General features: G+C 37.1%; 1 protein-coding gene across 1 annotated transcript in view; it reads left to right on the plus strand.

Annotated features, from left to right (window-relative positions):
- The window catches only part of ZNF215 (zinc finger protein 215), a 36,582-nt gene that overhangs the window by 15,371 nt on the left and 5,490 nt on the right, over positions 1–15,721 (plus strand). The window contains exons 2-3 of the mRNA XM_037840154.1: positions 6,994–7,566; positions 13,604–13,692. Coding sequence (XP_037696082.1) covers positions 7,176–7,566; positions 13,604–13,692 — 480 coding nt within the window. The 5' untranslated portion in view covers positions 6,994–7,175. The remainder of the gene's footprint in view (positions 1–6,993; positions 7,567–13,603; positions 13,693–15,721) is intronic.

Genomic DNA, 15,721 nt, shown 5'->3' on the forward strand with positions numbered 1-15,721 from the left:
CTGCAGTCCAATTCAATCACCACTTTTCAAAGTCTCATATACTGGTTTAACTAAAAGTCTGAATTTGGGTATCCAAATAAGAAACTGAAACTGTGGTACTGTAACCCATGGCATTCTTGGAAATTTCCTGTATATACTTGTTGATTTGTGTTTTGAGAGTTGTTGCCTTTTTGCATATGTGCTAAATTTAACAGTAAGGAAATGGCAATGGCTGAAACTGTGGAGCTGTAACCCATGGCATTCTTTGACGTTTGCTCTCTACTTGTTGGATTGCACTTGGAGGGTTATCTATCACTTCTTTGTGGATATGTTAAAGTCCACAATTAAAAAAAAAAAAAAGAATTCTGCCTTTCCTGGAAATCCTTGCAGCTCTCTCCAGGTGATTGGTTCTGTTACTCTGGATTAGGCTTCTCTCCTATCAGGCAGCAAGTTTCTCTGCCCTTGTGATAACTCAAACCCTAAGTATTTCACAGTGGGCCATGAAATCTGGGCTTTCTTCTTGGACACCTTATATCCCTGATCTGCTGTAAATTTCAGTTAAAATAGTATTGTGTTTAGATGTTTCTTTCAATCTACTAGCAATTAGGATGCAATTTACATATTGTAAAATGACTCAGTCCTGGAGTTGCAGTTCTCTTAAATCTCTTGCTAAAGTCTCTCCAAATAAAGTAGGGGCATTTTTTTTTAAATTCAGTTTTTTTTGAGATACATTCACATACCATACAGTCATCCATGGTGTACAATCAACTGTTCACAGTACCATCATATAGTTGTGTATTCATCACTCCAATCTATTTTTGAACATTTTCCTTATACCAGAAAGAATCAGAATCAGAATAAAAAATAAAAATAAAAAAGAACACCCAAATCATCCCCCCCATCCCACCCTATTTTTCATTTACTTTTTGTTCCCATATTTCTACTCATCCATCCCTACACTGGATAAAGGGAGTGCGATCCACAAGGTTTTCACAATCACACTGTCACCCCTTGTAATCTACATTGTTCTACAATCGTCTTCAAGAGTCAAGGCTATTGGGTTGGAGTTTGATAGTTTCAGGTATTTACTTCTAGCTATTCCAGTACATTAAAACCTAAAAAGTGTTATCTATATAGTGCATAAGAATGTCCACCAGAGTGACCTCTCGATTCCATTTGAAATTTCTGTCACTGAAGCTTTATTTCATTTCATTTTGCATTCCCCTTTGGTCAAGAAGATGTTCTCAATTCCACGATGCTAAGTCCAGATTCATCCCAGGGAGTCATATCCTGTGTTGCTGGGAAGTGGGGACATTTTTAAAGCCTTGGGGAAATACTGTCCAACAATATTGCTGCTTAACACTAGTCCAGGGATCCTCTCATTCAAAAGCATATGGTTCCTAGAATTCAGGGCTCAATGGCATACAATAAAAAGCATCTTTTAGATCTAGTACAATAAAGCAGCAGAGATTTCCAGACAGGGTGGTTAATAATGTGTATGGGTTTGGCTTTAGTGGATGTATATCCTCCACTATTTGATTGATTGCCCTCAACTCTTGCACAAACTGATACTCCTTTTTAGTACTGGGCTTTAGAACAGATAGGATAGGGGTGTTATACGGATCAACAGGCCAAATTTGAGAAATGAGTTTTAAGGGTTCTATGCCTCTTTGAGCTTCTTCCTTTATGGTATATTGTTTAAGGTTAGGAGTTTTCATGTCAAGCTGGACCTTTCCCTGCACAGGTTCAATTGTTCTGGCTCTTCCTGGCATCCCATCAGCCTACACATCCGGCCTTACCTTCAAGAAGATGGCTTCAGGAATCTTAGATTGGACTTGTTCTGAGTGTAGCAGGGCAGACTGAAAGGCACAAGCCTGGGTCAGGGGAACTTCAATGTATGACTTTTCTGCTGAAAAGGTTACTTGGGCATTTAATTTGGTTAGTAAATCTCATCTGAGTAGTGGCCCAGGACATTCAGGCATATAGAGAAAACTGTGTTTCAAATTGGTGTTTCCTACTTGGCACTCAAGGGATTGCAGAAAAGGCTTATTGTTTGAGGCTCCAGGCCCTCCAATAACCATTACAGTTTTTAGTGAGAAACTTCCATGTTTTTGGTTTAAAATGGAGTAGGTAGCTCCAATGTCAATTAAAAAGTCTGTAAGTTTCTTTCCCACTAATATAAATACCTGGGGCTCCTGGTGGGAAATGGTGTATGGCTGCTAAAGTTGGAACGTGCCCTTTGGCCCCGTCATTCCTGGTCACCCTCATCCCTTGCAAGCGGAGGCATTTGGTGGGTGGACTTGCCAGGTATCCAGGCCCCCCCCCCCCGCCGGTTGACTCAGGCATTCTCACTTCTGATAGCCTTCATCCCTGCAAAAGGCACATTGTTGTGGCCCCAGGGGATAGATACACTTCAGATTAGTTGGTGGGGGCCCTGGGGGTCTTACCCTTTGTTTTTCTTCTTTGGCTGGTCCAATGCATCTTGACCCAGTTAAAATTTGGCCGATGACTGCTCCCAGCAGGGCAGCTAGGTGTTTCATCTCTCTGTCCTGAAATTGGTCTTGGTGTTAAAGACCTTAAAAGCAGTCTCAACTAACTGAGTCATTGGCATTCCTAATCCTCCATTAATTTCTGAAGTTTTTTTTCTTATGTCTGGAGCACGTTGGCTAATAAAAGTCATATTAACTAATCTCATAGTGTCTGGATGCTCAGGATCCAGATTGGTGTATCATCTATATGCCTCAAAAATCCTTTCAGGAAAGACCGAAGGATTCTCTTTTGGTCCCTTCTGGACTTCCTGAACTTTCCTCAGGGTTTTTAGTTTTGGAATTCCTTTCTGTATTCCTGTTATGATGCACCCTTTATAATGATCTAATTTAGCTTGGTTCCCTTGCTCATTTGATTTCCAGTGTGGCTCTGTCATAGGAATAGCCAGAGCTGAGGGGACATAAACTGAGCTGTTAGATGGACAGTCATGCAACCCGTCGGCTTCTTGAAAGGCCTTCTCAAGAACCATTCTGTGTTCCTCTGGGTTGAGGAGTGTGTTTAAGAGGGCTTGAATATCTGCCCATGTAGGATTATGAGTAACAAAAATAGAACTAAAGAGATTCTCCATTTTTTTAGGGTCATCCTGATATGAAAGCATTTTGTTTTTCCAATTATTCAGATCAGAGATGGAAAAAGGAAAATGTGTATAGATAAAACTTCTGGGCTTTCTTTGGTTGTCTAGTCTGGCTGGAACATGTCTGAGTGAGAATTGCCCTGCCTGGGATTGGGTAGTTCCCTGACACAATTGAGTGCCCTGATGGGTGTGAGGTGGGCAGACCATTCCTACCTAACCAGGTGATGTGGGGGGACTTGACGAGGACTTGCTCCAAGGGGGAAGAGGCACCATCTTCCCCTTCTTCCCCAGCATAAGGAGGCAGCAGGGGAGCTGAGGGAAGCGCTAATGCAATAGGGACAGGTCCTCATTAGGGCTGAATTCTGGCAAGACCTGTTTTGCTCAGGACTGTCATTTTTCTGATTTTCTAACTTCAGTTTTCCCCAAGCTGGGACCCAGTAGTTTTTCTCTGTTTCAATCATAATATTACATCTTTTTTGCAAATACTTATTTTGGCATAAGGCATGAAGGATTGAACATAGAGAATTCCATCCCATTTCTCCTCCATCTTAGAAAATAATTCCAATTGCAATATAATGTTGTAATTTAGGGTTCCATTTTCTTGCCAGTTTTCTCCAGTCTCTAATTTTTATTGAGGCCATGCAGTGTTAGAGAAAAATACCATCTTTTTCCTTTTCATTGGCTCATAGCTAAGCTTTAACCAGTTATTGAAAGCACATTTTATAAGACTGCAGCCAATTATGCTGTTAACGTTTCTCATGTTTACACCTTTCAGTGCACTAAGACAAAGTGTTCACAGAACTAAACAAAGACTCAGACTCAGTAGACAGTGATTCTATAAACCAGTAAAAAAGAAAAGACAAAAATAAACCAAGACCAATGTGGGACTTGAACGCATGACCAGAATGTGAGTACCTCAATGACTGACTTTTATATGCCTGGGACCTGCTCCCTATACAACCTGATTGGACGGGACTCTAATCCACAATCTTAGTTGATAGCAAGGCTGAGATAAGGGTGGGACTCATACCCACATTCTTAACCCAGTAACCAAACCAGAACAACAGATAGTTTTCATGTAAGAAGAGGCACTTTTATCAAAGTTACTCACCCAGAAGACATCTTTACCTGGAACTGTTTCTTTTCTCAAAATTAAACTGTGTTGAAGGGCTGATGACGGTGGCAGGAATGGGAGAACGTACTGGTTGTCAAGCCTCTAGACTAACTGGTCTAGGCAGCTGCTCAGAGTCAATGACTGGAAAATTCAGACCCAGAGGGCTGTGGAACCTCAGGCAGGGGTCTCTAAGACCCTTTCCCTTTGTGGTTGCCAGATTGTTACCACCCAAAGTGGCTTGTTGCCAATGTGCACAGAAGTCAATGCTGTGACAACAGAATTTCAAGAAGAGAAAGAGTTTATTGCATTGTTGACCAGCAAAGAGACTAGAGGAAAAGCCTCAGATCAGTCTCACAGAACAAAGTAGAGCCTGGTTTTTATACTGTCTGGGGAAGGCAGTGTAAAGGGAGTGGGTAAGGATAGGGTGAGGTGATGTGGGCTAATCCAATTGGGGAAGGCAGGGTAAAGAGTGGAATTTAGTGGAGCATGCTCTGTTGAAAGTCATGCTTGCTCTTAAAATGGAGGCTTAGCATGTTCAGTGGTTAGAATAGATCAGAGCCAGCCTTAGCAGGTGCTGCAAAAGGAAAGAAAACTGCAGCTGCTCTTGTGGTGAAGCAAACTTCTATTGAATAAACATGAAGTTGTGGGAGCTCAAACAAAAGAAATGGAAACTTTCGAAACAAGTAGGGGACCCGTTACTTCAGTAGAAAAGGGGTTTGCTAAGTGGTGATTTCAATATTGCTACATGTTTACTTCTCAAGATAATCCCTGTAGTTCTAAATTAGGTATAGAGAATGAAAAGTGATTTAAAATGTCTTATCTTGTTTGATGTTCTATTATCTGGCTGTAGTTCTGAAAGTGGAGCTTCTATATTTTGGGGTTTAAGGCATTGTAATGGTTAAAAGGAAGCTGTTTGAGCCAAATATGGGTTCACATCACAACTCTGTCACTTAAAAACTTCTTGACCTTGGGTAAAGTTACCTAGCCTCTCTTAAGCTTCAGTTACCTGAAATGGAGACATTTATACTGATTAATACTTCATAAAGTTGTTGTAAAGTTAAATATAATATATGTGAAGCACTTAGCACAGTGATTATCTGTGAGTAAAAGGCTAACAAAACCTTTTTCCCTTTTTTGTATGATAATTTGACCTTCCCTCAACTCTAATTCTTTTCTTTTTCCTGGAAACTGGCAAAGTATGGGAATGTCAACTATGTTACTAGGCAACAGTGCTTATAATAAAAATGACCCCTGAATGGGAAGTTGCCTCTGGAATGGGAGAAATATAAATCAGATAAGACTTCCCTAAATGCAGCGACTCTTACAACTGGGTAAGCCCTTTGGAGGAATCCTGAAAGTTGTCATTATGGAGTTGTGTAGTGAGTTTGAATTTGAAGATTGTGGAGTTAAAAAAAAAAAAATTTGACCACTAAATAGCAGTAACACAAACTATTGGAGGTGCTGCTTTGACAGGTTTGCAGTGGGTGTGGCAGGAAGTCCTTCAAGAGGCCAGGGTGTGAGGGAACCAACAACAGGACAGGAGGAAAACTCAAAAACTCCCAAACTCCTGTGGGAGAGGAGAAAAGAAAGGGGGTTGCTTACATGCCTAGGTGATGGTGCAGAATCAACACAACAGGGAATCTCTGGGCCAGAGAGCTCCAAGAGGTTGAAGTAGGATGGGGCTTTGTAAGTTCAGGGTCTTATCAATTGAGAGTAGATGTTGGGTCATTTTCGTGGGGTATACAAAGGAGGTTAACTCTGAATGTCTAAAAGTTGCTTATTTGGGCTTTTTTTTTTTTTTTTTTTTTTTTTTTTTTAATGCACATATGCTTTTCTAATGGGCCCAAGCTTTTGTGAAGATGTAAACAACACACTTATATAACCCGTTGTTACAAGAGTTGTTGGCTTTTGTAGGAAGGCTTTTCAGTCAGGGTGCCTTCTGCACCTGCCTATGTGGGTCTCATTTCCTTACATTTGAGCTGTACTCCACAGGGACTCCCTTGAAGTAAAATGCTTGTTTTGCCTCTACTGCCATGCAGTGTTTTTCTGTCTGATAGCCTTCCAAGTAAACTGGTGCCAAATATGACCTATGGTAGCCTTCTGAGTCTAAATACTTAGTAGAACCTAAGAGTCCCTGGTGGCCATTGCAGACTAACCCATAGTAAGTCCTTAACAAATGAAAACTCTCAAATTATTATAGTCAAGAAATGCACTTTCAATTTATCCCTAACAATGAAACAGCTCATGGATATTCATTCTAGTATTTTTTTATATAATTGTCTCTTACCTTAGCTTTTTAGTGCTATTGTCAGTTTTACACATTTTATATAAACTTATTGGTATTTTAATGAGAAGTGGGGAAGACGTTTCTCTGGCATATCTGGTCTGAAGTCTTAATAACTTGAATAACCTGCCTGAAGATTTATTTTGCTTTGTTTTAAGGCAAAAAATGAGTTGTTACCTGGTACAAAAAAAAAAAAAAAAAAATGCAATTGTGAGGTGTTCTTTTTTTTTTTTTTAAAAAAAAATCTATGATCTATTTCTTCTATCACTTTTTTTGGGAGCCTATTTATCTGTTTGTTTCTCTTTTTGGTAGGAGGCTAGGGGAAAGAGAAACCATATTTTTCTGTTCTAAAGAAGGGAAACATGAATGGAATAAGAGTCCATAATATTTATTTTTCTTAGGTAATTTTAAGAATAACATTTGCACTCTTATCTATCAGTCCCACCTAATACTTGTTCATTGTCTATGGGTCATATTTGTGTCTTTTTTTTTCAGTCTCTTAGGTTCCTGAATATTGACTTTGTGTCTGAAGCTCCTGGAACTTTTCTCCGTACTGAACTATAACTTGGTGCAACTCACACTGTATCTAGTACACAGATGCTTAGCCAAAGCCTGAGAATTCTTGGAATCCTCTGGTAAGACAAATTTGAATTGCAGTAGGAGTTCTGTCCAGAAAGATGCAGCTTCTGAACAAGTTGATAACCTTCTCAATGCCTCAAAACCTAGTCCTACAAAGTGAGATCCTGAAAGAAGAGTCTTGGCAGCAGGAAAACATCCTAGAAATGGAGACATGTGACTCTGAGGTCTCTCGTCAAAAGTTCAGACAGTTCCAGTATTTAGCAGTGACTGGGCCTCATGAAGCCCTGAGCCAACTCTGGGACCTCTGCCTTCAGTGGCTGAGACCAGAGATTCATACAAAGAAGCAGATCCTAGAGGTGTTGGTACTGGAACAATTCCTGACAATCCTTCCTGAAGAGGTCAGGACTTGGGTGAATTTACACCATCCAAAGAACATCAAAGAGGTGGTGACCCTCATAGAGGATGTGATTGAAATGTTTAAAGACAAAGGTGAGAATATAGAAAATTTGTGTATTTAGAAATTAAAAGAAACTTAGATGATGTATAAAATACTCATGTGAATGTGTGGACCTTTTAAGAGATGAGGTAATTGACTAGATATTTGACAAGAAATTATTGTTGATTAGAGACATTGATGATATTGGTATTTTGGTTATGTTTATTCCTTATCTAAAAAATTAAAAATGAAGGAATGAGCAAAAGAAGAGAAGCCAAATAAGCAGGCTAGAATGGAGTGATCTAAGGAGTCAAAAAACCAGGCAAGGTTGGTATTTTAAGCTAAGAAAAAATAAATCAAGAAGGGAGTATTCAACTGGTGCCACAAAGAATATCCCATTAAGGTGCTATTTAAAATAATTTATTGAGATTGTTGATTATGAATTCATTGTTAAGCTTTAGTTAGAGCAGTTTCAGAGAAAGAGTTGAGGGAGGGCACTTATTTGTAGTGGGCTGTATTACTTTTCTATTGCTGCTACAACAAAGTACCACTAACATTGTGGCTTAAAATAACTATGAATTTGTTATCCTAAAGTTTTATAGATCAGAAGTCTGACACAGGTCTCATGGGGCTAAAATCAAGATATCCCAACAATGCTGCCTTCCTTTGAATCTCCTTTTCCCCTACCTTCAAAGCTATCACTAGGGGGCCATGTTCTTTTCACACTGCCATCTCTCCATTCTGTCTTCTGTTGTCATGCTCTCTCATGCTCTTGCTGTCACTTTTTCTCTGCTGCTGCTGCAAAAGGTTCTTGGCTTTTCAGGACTCATGTAATTAGATTGGGACTTCCCAGATATTCCAGGATGATATCTCCATCTGAAGGTTGTTAATGTTAATGATATCTGCAAAGTCCCCTTTACTTTGTGAGATGACTTCACAGGTTCCAGGGATTATGATGTGGACTTCTTCGGGGGCCATTGTTCTGCGTACCACACAGGTCAAAGAAAATATGAGGTATGAGGTGATAATGTGATAGTGATTATAGATTATTCTTGAAGAATTTATTAGGGAAAAGGATGAGAGATTTCAGGATAATACAGGACTGAGGGAAGGCTTTTGGTTGTTTTATTTGACCTGTCTGGTGGCTGACTGGCTCAAAGGGATTGCCTGTACTTTGCTTAACTTGGAACTCTCTCAGGGTTAATGTGGCTACCTGTGGAGCATTGGTCAGAAACATTTAAAGCAATGAACAACAGTTGGGCAAACAATAGACTGAAAAGCTTGGGAGGAAAGGCAAGGGAATGAGATACTTTAGGGAATACAGGCTTTAAAAGCTCCTACATATCCCTGGGAATCTAGAAGACTGGGCACATGCTCAGAAAAGACCTGAAAAGGTCCTCACCTCTCTCTGGCCTTCAGGCTCTGAAAAAGCAGGAAGTGAAGGCCAAGGCAAGTTTTTAAACTACTTAGCTGTGTTGAAGGCATGCCCCAACTCATACACAGAGCCCATCTGCAAAGATTGGGAGTTTTGTTTGTTTGTTTGGTTGGTTCCAAAAACTTAAGAAAACGTCTGGAATCACTAGCTGACCACTAAGTTATCAGAATTGAGACTTAGCTGGTCATACACACCAAGAATATAGACTGTACAAAATTAGTTCAGAAAAGACATTAAATGAACAACTACAATAGGCAGCAACAAATAGCTCGGGGGGCGGGGGTTTATTTCCCAGAGTTGCTAGATTATATTTAAAATGTCCAATTTTCAAAAAAAAATTATGAAGCAAATAAAGAAATTAATAGACAGTATCCCTGAGGAAGCCCAGGCATAGGAATTATTAGACAAAAATTGTAAATCAGCTATTTAAAATAAAATCAAAGAGCTAAGGGAATAGACAATAACTAAAGGAAACCTGAGAACCCTGTCTTACTAAATAAAGAATATCAACAAATAGAAGGGAAATTTTTAAAGGAGCTAAGTATAAATTCTGGAGTTGAAAATGCAATACTAAAATAAAGAATTCACTAGAGGGGTTCAGCAACAGATTTGTAGAAGAAAGAGTCAACAAACTTGAAAATAGGTCAGTTGTGATTATCTAGTCTCAGGAGCAGAAAGAGAAAAGAATGAATAAAAAAAACAGAGCCTAAGAGACTTGGGGCACAATCAAGCTTACTAGTGTATACATTAAAGGGATCCCAGAAGGAGAGAGAAAAAGGAACAGAAAGGATATTTGAAGAAATAATTGTTCAAAACTTTCTAAACTTGATGAAAGACACGAATATACACATCCAAGAAGCTCATGAATCCCAGGTAAAGGTATACTCAAAGACATGCACACAGACACATTATAATCAAACTGTGAATAGCCAAAGAAAGAGAAAATTCTGAAACTAGTAAGAGAAGCAATTCATCGTGTTTAAACATTCCTCAGTAAGATGGAAAGCTTATTTCTCATCAGAGACCACGGAGGCTTGAAGGTAGTTGGATGGCATATTTGAATTGCTGAAAGAAAAAAAAAAAGTCAACCAATTATTTTCTATCCAGCTATAATATCCTTTGAAAATGAAGGAGAAATCAAAACATTCATAGATAAACAAAAGCTGAGAGAGTTCCTCATTGGTTGACTGACCATAGAAGAAATGCTAAAGGAAGCCCTTCTGGTCGAAATGAAAGGTCACTGTACAATATCTAGAATTGATATGGAAACAAACAAACAAACAAACCATACACACTCACACCAGTGAAACTAACTTATAGGTTAATGTAAAAGTCAGTATTAATATATTTTTCTTTTTTAGTGCCTCTTTTTTTCCTATATGGTTTAAAAGACAACTACCTAAAGCAATTACTATAAATGTATGTTGATGGTCACACAATGTATGAAGATGTTATTTGTGTATGTATGAAGGTTATTTGTGTATGTATGAAGGTTATTTGTGACAATAACCTCCTAAAGTGATTTTATTTTCATTGGTATTAATTTGAACTGGATTTAAAAAAAATTAAGATGTTAATTTTAATCCCCAGGGCAACCACAAAGGAAATAGCTTTAAAATATATAGAAATACAAAGAGTTAAAATAATGAATTAGAAAATATCCATCTAAAACAAACTAAGTCTTTATTGGAGGAATTAAGGAACAAGATGAAGTAAGACATAAATAAAACAAATAGTAAAATGGCGGAAATAAGTCCTCCCTTCCAAGTAATTAAATTAACTGTATATGAATTAAATGCTGATTAAAAGACAGTGATTTGCAGAATGGATAAAAAATAGGATCCAACTATATGCTATATCAAGAAGGATATAGGTTGAATGTGAAAAGACAGAGAAAGATACTCCATGGAAATGATAAGCAAAGCTAGAGTGGCTGTATTAATACAGTATAAGACAAAATAGACTTTAAGACAAAAATTGTTAGAAAAAACACAGACATTGTATGTTGATATGAGCCAATCCACTAAGATGTAACAATTTTAAATATGTGCACCTAACAACAGAGCCCGAAATTATTTGAAGCAAAAAACTGACAAAAACTAAGGGAGAAATAAACAGTTAAACAATAATAGTTGGAGTCTTTAATACCCACTTTTATTAATGGATAGAACTGGAAAAGGTAAAGAAATAAAAGACTTGAGCAACACTATAAACCAACTATACCCAACAAACATTTATAAAACACTCCATCCAATAAGCAGAAGATATACTTTTCTCAAGTAACATGGAATAAGATGTAATATCTCCAGAACAGGCCAAATATTAGGCCACAAAACAAGTCTCAAATTAAAAGATTGAAGTCATAGAAAATATCCTCTCTGAACACAACAGGATAAAGTTAAACTCAATAACAGAAGGAAAACTGGAAAATTCACAAATACCTGGAAATTAACCAACACTCTTAACTAATGTGTCAAAGAAGGAATCACAAGATAAAATTTAAAAATATATTCAGACTAATGGAAACAAAACACAACATACCAAACTTACGGGCTACAACAAAGGAAGTGCTCATAGGGAGATTTATGTAAATGCCTACATAAAAAAGAAGAAAAATCTCAAATCAGTAACCAAACTTCACACCTTGAGGAACTAGAAAAGGAGAGCAAACTAAACCCAAAGCAAGCAGAAGGAAGTAAATAATAAAGAATAAAGAAGAGATAAATGAAATAGCGAATAAAAAATAGAAACAAAGTAAAAGTTGTTTTTTGGAAAGATAACAAAATTGACAAAACCAAGAAAAAAAGAGAGAAGGCTCAAATTTCTATCAGGAATAAAAGTGGGGACATTACTACTGACCTTCCATGAATAAAAGGATTATAAGAGAGTATTAAACAACAATGTGAGCCAAGTAACCATCGTTTTTATTGACCTCTTACTGTTATTTATTGAGTTCTTGTCACTCACAATAGACTATAGGCTCTCTGAGAACAATCATTTGTGTACTTCACATATAAGAGATACTCAGTTAATATATTTTGAATAAATGAAAGATCAATAGCTTAACATGTTACAAATTCAAGAAGGTGTTAGCTCGATGGCATGAATCTCTAGGAAGAATTTTTGCATGAGTAAAGAAAATTATGGATAGGTGGGAATTGGGAGGTACAAGTATATTAAAACGGCGCCCAAGACTATAGTACTTGGAGGGTGGGAACAGGTGAGTTGATGTTCACCAAGTTCTATTTAGGGTAAGGAGGGAGAAAGAATATTCTGTAAAGCACATGTCAATGTATATGGAATTTTCTTTAAAATGGAATGAGGGTATCAGAGAACACAATTGTAAAGGTTTAAGAAGTAGGTCAGCAGAGAAGGAGAATTAAGAGAAGAAAAGAGTCCAGAGAGAGCAATAACTAAGGGGAGAGCTGACTGGAGGTTTTGAACCTTTCCAAGGTATCTCACATATTTCCAAGAATGACAAGAATAAGAAACGATATTGCATTGAATGTCCTGGGGATTATGGGACTGAACAGAAGTTCCACAAGGTATAGGAGTCCTAACAAACTTAATAAATTAGTCTGTTTGCAGCATTCAAATAGTATATTGCTAAGAAATTCTGATATATTTTAAGTTCCCCCAGGCAGTTGTTTGAATTATCTTTGAATCTGATTGTACATTTACATTGTAGGGTTAATACTTATTATGTAACCCTGTAGTTTTCAGCTTTGGGGGCTTCGAAGGTTAGTAACAATTAAAATGGGGATGGGAATGATATCAGTTTGCCAATTCCTTATTTTTTTCAAGTAAGAACATTTTTAAAATCAACAATTATCATCATTACACAAGAGAAAAGACATGTTAACAAAAAAATAGTCTTTTCAATGGAATAAAGTTTAATCATATTACAATATTACAAATTTACTAATTTGTTTTCTGTTTTTCTTATTTTACCTTGGATTAAGGAAAACTTTATCACCTACCAGTATTGGTCTATAGTGTGGCATTTGAAGATCACTGGTCTAAGTGATGAATTTTGGAAACTTTAAGAAAGTGACCGTTGAGTAGGCTTCTCATCAAAGGGCTAGAGAAGAGACTTGGTAGCCTCTCAGATCCTTACATACTGAAAAAGTGAGCAGTTCAAGGTGGCCAGACTGCCTAAGTCAGTGTATACTATACACAGAACATCTTAGAGGATAACAACTCTCAAAAACAATTCTTCGCAAAGTATTTGCAGAAGGAGTTGGCTGAGATATTCTTGGCTCCCAGTAGAAGCACAGCCTGTGATAGGTAAGCTGTAGGCTTTAGTTATGACAGAATCAGTTATTTTGGGGGATCTGCTATATAACCACAGAGGAGGCCTCAAAATATTATTTTGGCCCTCTTCTCTCTGATCCAGTAGTTCTCAACCATTGGCAGAATATCAAAATCACTTTTAGAACTTTTTAAAAGTATAAGATCTGGGCCCCACCCTTGGAGATTCTGATTGCTAATAAGATCTGATACTATTATTTTTTCAGAGTTCTGAAGATGATTCTTAATAATAGCCATGGTGAAACAACAACAAACAACAACAACAACAACAAAAACCCTCTAATCACTTACAGTTGTTCCAGGGCAGAACTTGTCTCTCTAATGTATTCCTTCCTTTTCCTCAGATCTATCCTCTAAGAATTCTGTCCTTCTGCAGAAGGGGAGCATCAGGAAGGAGGAAATGGAAGCTGACTCACTAACCAGCAAATCCCAGGTGAATTATGAATCGATTGTTTACTGAAAATGTGTGCGCTTTTAAAATATGACCTGGTTTTACTTTTTTGGTCCTTCAACTTTTGCCAAACATAATTCTATCCAAGGGACATGTGACTCTTATTTTCCTATTCTCCATTTGACCTATTCTTGTTGGCAATATACTCTTTGGAATATATTTTCTCTTAGCCTTGTGTATTCCCTGTACATCTGTTCTCTCAAAAATATAAAAGATAATTGAATAATAATAATATTAATAATAATAAATGTCCCACATCAATGCGAGAGGTTAATACAGGAGACCATGCATAAGGGGTAGTATGTGGGAACTTTACTTTCTGCTCAAGTTTTCTGTAAATCTAAAACTATTCCAAAAAATAAAATGTATTAATTAAAAAAACAAACCAAAAAAAAAAAACCACAAAAAAAACATAGATCTAAGCAATAATCATCAATGGCTTCTAGTATCACACCAAAAAACCATTCATTATGTGCCTCCTGCTGGAAGAACAGATTGCCAGCAATGAAGTAATCTTGCAAAAAAATCCTCAAAACAACTACAAAGTAAAACCTGAATCTCATCAAGCCTTTTTGGTCCAACTTCCAATTAGCAGAAAATATTAGTGTATTGTAGAAAATAGAGATGGCGAAGCAACAAATTAGACCCTATCACAGGGATGCAATAGCCAAATGCAATCAGTAAAATCCAGACTATAGGAGACCCTACAGAACAAACCATACAATTTCTTCAATCAATAATTTATAAAGAAAAGAGAGAGAGATAGAAAGGGAACCAATACATGAAAATAGATTTAACAGGCCTATCAAGCAATTGGAATATATGGACCTTATTTAGATTCTGATTGAAACAAATTGTAGAGGGGAAAATGTAATAATTAACATTTATGAGACACCTTGGAAATGTTGAACACTCATTGGATATTTGATCTTAAATTATTATTAATATTTTTAGATATTATAGTTTCATGTTTAAAATTAGAGTCTTGTTTTAGAGATCAATACTGAAATATGAATATGGATGAAGTGAAAAAAATAAAAAAGATAATTGAAGCTATAGGAATAGAGGCCACCCAGAGAATGTTTCCAGGATTCTCCAAGGGCAGAATCCTGAGCAATGTTATTTAATGGGCAGGAGTAAGAGTACCATGGGAATAGAAATCAGGTTGCAGTGGGTTGAGGGAGGAGAAGGTGAAGAAGGAGACAAAACTAACGTAGACAACTTATTCACCAAGACTGGCTCTGAAGGAGAGAAAGGAAAGAAATTTGTATATCTTTCAAGTATCAAGTCAGTGTATCAAGAGGGGCTGAAACTGCTGACTTCAGGTTTTCCTTGTAATTGTAGTTGCTGTATTAGCTTATTTCCATTCCTTTACTTGATGTTGTAGTTGCTATTGTTAATGTAATTTTAGCTTATTTCCATTCCTTTGTAATTGTAGTTGCTACTTTAGCTTATTTCCATTTCCTCATGCAATGTTGTAGTTGTTATTTTTATTATAATTTTAGCTTATTTTCACTCCTTTACCTGTAATTGTAATTACTACTTTAGCTTATTTCCTTTCTTTCATCTGTAATTGTAGTTGTTACTTTACACTGCTTGGTAACAACCCCACCTCCCCTTATTTGAATCTGATAAAAATCCCAAATTGTTCAGACGCTGGGAGATGGATTTGAGCCTGGCTTCCTGTCTCCATTCCAGTCAACATTGCATTAAAGCTTTTTTTTTTTCTCGAAATCCTGGTGTCATACATTGACTTCTGTGCACATCGGGCAGTAAGCCCTTGCTCAGTAACAGGGCCAATAAAGACAAAGTAGAAGATACTGAAGAGAGAAGTGGAATAATTGATGGTATGAAAGGCCTATTTAAGACAGGAGGGAATTTATTCGTTAGCAAATATTCAATGTATAATATGCCAGGTACCTTTTAAGGGCTGGGAATATGATGGTAAACAAGACAAAATCCCTACCTTTGTGACTAATGCAAACACCAGCAAATAAAATAATTTCAGATA

Source organism: Choloepus didactylus, chromosome 6 (assembly GCF_015220235.1).
Source record: "Choloepus didactylus isolate mChoDid1 chromosome 6, mChoDid1.pri, whole genome shotgun sequence".
Taxonomy (NCBI): Eukaryota; Metazoa; Chordata; class Mammalia; order Pilosa; family Megalonychidae; genus Choloepus; species Choloepus didactylus.